We start from the raw sequence: 4,501 nt of genomic DNA on the forward strand, positions 1-4,501 counted from the left end.
ACAAATAACTCAATTTCATTTCTTTTTATGGCTGAGTAATATTCCATTGTATATATGTGCCACATCTTCTTTATCCGTTCATCTGTTGATGGACACTTCAGTTGCTTCCATGTCCTGGCTATTGTAAATAGAGCTGCAATGAACATTTTGGTACATGACTCTTTATGAATTATGGTTTTCTCAGGGTATATGCCCAGTAGTGAGATTGCTGGGTCGTATGGTAGTTCTATTTGTAGTTTTTTAAGGAAACTCTGATTCCAAATGACCAGCCTTTCTCAGTCCTCCGTGGGTCACTGTCACTGACAAACTCTGTGTAGGGAAGGGGGGTTATTTTACATATGCTGGGCCTTCCTCTCCACCAACAGAGCACTCATCCTCCAGCTGCAGAGGTGACTGGTGTACATCAAACCACTAGAGAGCAAAGCAGGGAGAAGGAGACACTGTGTCCAAGGCCAGATAAAGACACCAGGTAAAGCTCCATGAGGGGTTGGGAAAGAAGCTGATCAGAATAAGCCAGGGCTGTGGGGAAAATCTCTGTGGGTGAAGTGAAGAATTTGAGACCATTCTTAAAGAATAGGGAAAAAATAAATGGGTAAATAAAAATATAGAATACTTCAAAAATTGTCACACATCCCCATTCTCGGGCTTTCTTCAACTCTGGTTTCTAGGCTGAACATTTGCAAATCATCTCTCTCCTTGCATTCCAAAAAATCTTTCTAGAACTGGCAAGTGAGGTAAGATGTTTTTCATTTAGTTTTGAAAATTATGTCTAATGCCTTGGAATTATACTTCTCAAGTGACTTTAAGGATTGTGTTTCAACTCCCTTGTTATACAAAGTAAGGAAATTACTTTGCTCAGAGAGATTATGTGACATGTTCAAGGTTACACAACAGGTTGGGGACAGAGCAAGGGCTAGAAGTCAGGTCTCCTGGTTTCTAGTCTAGGCTCTTTCCACTCATAATGGAATACTAGGCACCCAGCTGTCATGAACTTTTAAATATTGGGCACTTTCTGGGTGTGAATATCTAACCAGCAGAGAGTCCTCAGAAGTGCTGTCTACTCATCCTGCAGAAGCTAAGAGGCATGGTCACATCACACAAGATGATTCCTTGCTCTGGGGGAAATGGCACAATGCAGAGCACACATAGTGAACTCCATACTTGTCCCATAATCGTGACATCTTCACATATGTCACCTGTGGCACCCATGACACTTGTGAACCATGGCACCTGAGACATGTGTCCTGTGGTCTTCAAGCAGGAATCAGCAGCCAACCACAACTGTACCTTCTTAGAAACTTGCCCTGAGCCACTGGCCACATGAGTAGCACTTCCTGGCATGATTGCTGCTAAAAGCCAGCACGCATCACATCCTCACTCAGGCTCCCTTTTAAGAGTCAGGAGTCTGCCCCGCCTAAACATTGCTCCTTGACACACTAGAAGGGAACCCTTGGGGACCTTGGCATTCCAGGTATGACATCTAGTATGCCAGCTTCTCCTAAAGGGCAGGAGTCCTCCTCTATGGAACCACAGCATTTGTTAAACCACCTTACTCTAATCTGATGACAAACTATGTTTTAGTCATGCCTATTCTCTCTTTTTTTCCTTTTCTTTTTCATCATAACTATTTTCATACATTTTATTGTAATTTCTTTAAAGCACCATCTTCTGGCTGAAATGATCAACAGAGATCCCCTAACTTCTTCCGGCACCCAGCCTTGTGAAAATGGCATTTTAGTATTTGAGTATTTAAAGTACTCTGGGTTTTTAAACAGACTCCCAGACATAGAAAACAAACTTATGGGTACCAAAAGGGAAAGGTGGGGCAGGGGGAGGGATAAATTGGGAGTTTGGGATTAACATATACACACTACTATATTTAAAATAGATAACCAACAAGGACTTACTGTATAGCACAGGGAACTCTGCTCAATTCTCTGTAATAACCTAAATGGGAAAAGAATTTGAAAAAGAATAGACATCTGTATATATATAACTGAATCACCTTGCTATACACCTGAAACTAACACAACATTGTAAATCAACTATAGTCCAATATAAAATAAAAATGAAAAAAAAATAAAGTACTTTGGGTTTTTGAATGAACGCAGGTAACTGGTCTGGTCACTGACACCAGTGATCATTTTCAATGTCTTTCTGGAAAGAGTGACAAGTGAGACCAAACCTGCCCTTAGTAAAGAATTGGGTCTTTCTAGAAAGTTCTTATTAATGGAATCCCTGACTTCCCTCAAAGTTGAGTTTAATTCAATGGGAAAGGATCACCTTTGCCAGGAAAAGGTTGCATCGTGAAAAAATATTGGCTCTGAAGTCAAAGCAATGTGAGTTTGGTGCTGCCTTTTACATTGTAAACAAGTACTTCACTTCAGAGCCTCAGTTCCTTGTTTGTAGAGTGGGGATAATAACATCTGCGAGCAGTAATTAATTAAAATTCTCTGGTGCAATCACTGGGTCAGAGTAAATGCTACCAAACAGCTATACTGGCATGGGTATTTTAGGAGAAAGATAGAATTCTGTGCATATGGAAATGTGTCCAACATCACATTGAGCTTAAAGACTACACTCACTACCCTCAATGCACACATCTTGAATATTTTCCTGTCCAATAGCTGCTCACAATGATCATTTTTCTATCGATGCCTTTTTGAGGACAGCAGAGCTCTATTTTCAGGGAAAGCCCCTGGCAGTTAGGGGGGTCTTTCAACCCCATATCCATTTGTCACAGTAGAAACTACCACCATCAATTGTCAGCAGATGTGAGATTGAAAGAAGTCAAGAGCATTCTCTGGAAATAGCCCCTGGTCATTAAATTTCCTGGTACAAAGCTTAAGGAAAAGTCTTTCTTGGTAGCCTGGCTGGCACGAGCATCATCCTTTTTGAATAAACAAAACATGACTATGTCTCTTTTGTGTTGTTAGAAAACCTGGAAGCCGTGTGTCCAAGCCAACTGGGTCTTTGGTCTTTCCCCAGTGCAGGGGGACCTGGCTTTTAAAGACCTGCTGGCAGACCCCATGAATCTTAGCAACTAACCTCATCTTTAAAAAATGGAACTTGGATTTGAATGCACTGGGCTCTGCCTATCAAGAAAGGAACAAGCATCCGAATATATGACTATTTGCCAAAACATCTCAAAAGATGTTCTAAGAACTACAACGTTGAAAATATGCATGACAGTTCTGGAGCCAGAAGGTGATTTCAGAGGGAACTCCAGGGAGCAAATGAGAGATTTAAGACACAGCACTCTGGGAGGAAGAGGGGTAACCAGCGCTATTTTCTGCAAAAATAAAAAGTCAGGGACATAGAAGACTGCAGCATCATCTGACCCAGCTATGCCCTGGGCTCTGGAGATAAATATTGCCCTCAGATTGAATGAGTTGGGGCTGGAACAAACCTCTCACCAGCAAAATAAAGCCATTTCTAAGTGGACTCAAGGAAACTCTTAAAATACCAGCCAAATCTATTATAACTGTCCCCCTTTTTTAAATGTTACAAAACAAAATGTAACTACCTAGAGCATACTTATCTCTAATTATGATGTTTCATTCCAAAAATAAAAACTAAGAAAACACTATGTGTTTTAACAGTGAAGAATTCTTGAAATTTCTCAAATTTTTACCCCAAGTTTTAACTTTTTTTTTTTTAACATGGTGAGTCCAGAGCCCCTGGAAGTTCTTAGTGGTACCTAGTAAAACTTGTCCATATAGAGAGTAAGTCATTATTCAAAACACATGGTTTTGTACATGGCTCTTCACAGGACGAGGCTGTGAATAAATGGAGCTAAGAATGTCTCTTCCAAATTACACACTTGCCCATGAAAGGGCTCTCCAAGCAAACACAAAACCCCTCCTGTTGATTTAGGTCAACTCACCCCCACTGTAGCCACCCAAGGAATACAACCTTCCCCAAGCAGAGTCAAAAAGGAGCCAAACCTGGGAGTCTCTGGGGACCCCAATTTCACTTACTTGTCTTCTGCGAAACTTTTCCCAGTAATAACATTCTTTCCTTGGGGTACATAGTTCCAGTATTCTTCCACAATCCCAATGTGGTATGTTCTGGTGACTGCGTCAACCATCCCAGACAGACCCAGGAATGTAAGGAGAAGGATGCAGCCAGCCGGCCGCTTCTGAGGCATTTGTGGATGTAACTCAGGCAAGCAGCCTGCACAGGAGACAACCCTGCCTGTCCCTCCCCCTCACTCAGAGCTAGTTATAAATAAGGAATGGACAAGGTTCAGCTCCTCCTACTTAGGTAGTTTGGGGTTGGGACAGAGGCTGACAACTTGTATAAGCAGAGCAAGCTCGTTGGGGTAGTTGCTATGATGACAAAACTTTTGCCAGCCATCCAAGTAATGTAACTGGCTTATTTATTTACTGTCCAAACCAAACAGACTTGTTTCTGTAAGGTTCTGTGCTCTGCTCTGACATTAGTCTTTCACCTTTGCCAGGAATGTCAGTACAACAAGTTGGGCTGATGGCTTCCCCCT

The 4,501-nt window shown here is 41.7% G+C and overlaps 1 protein-coding gene across 1 annotated transcript in view; it reads right to left on the reverse strand.

Moving 5' to 3' along the window:
* The window catches only part of HEPHL1 (hephaestin like 1), a 92,610-nt gene extending 88,460 nt beyond the window's left edge, over positions 1-4,150 (reverse strand). The window contains 1 exon segment of the mRNA XM_024131757.1: positions 3,981-4,150. Coding sequence (XP_023987525.1) covers positions 3,981-4,150 — 170 coding nt within the window.
* Between the last annotated feature and the right edge of the window lie 351 nt (positions 4,151-4,501).

The sequence above is a fragment of the Physeter macrocephalus genome, chromosome 16, assembly GCF_002837175.3.
Source record: "Physeter macrocephalus isolate SW-GA chromosome 16, ASM283717v5, whole genome shotgun sequence".
In the NCBI taxonomy this organism is placed as follows: Eukaryota; Metazoa; Chordata; class Mammalia; order Artiodactyla; family Physeteridae; genus Physeter; species Physeter macrocephalus.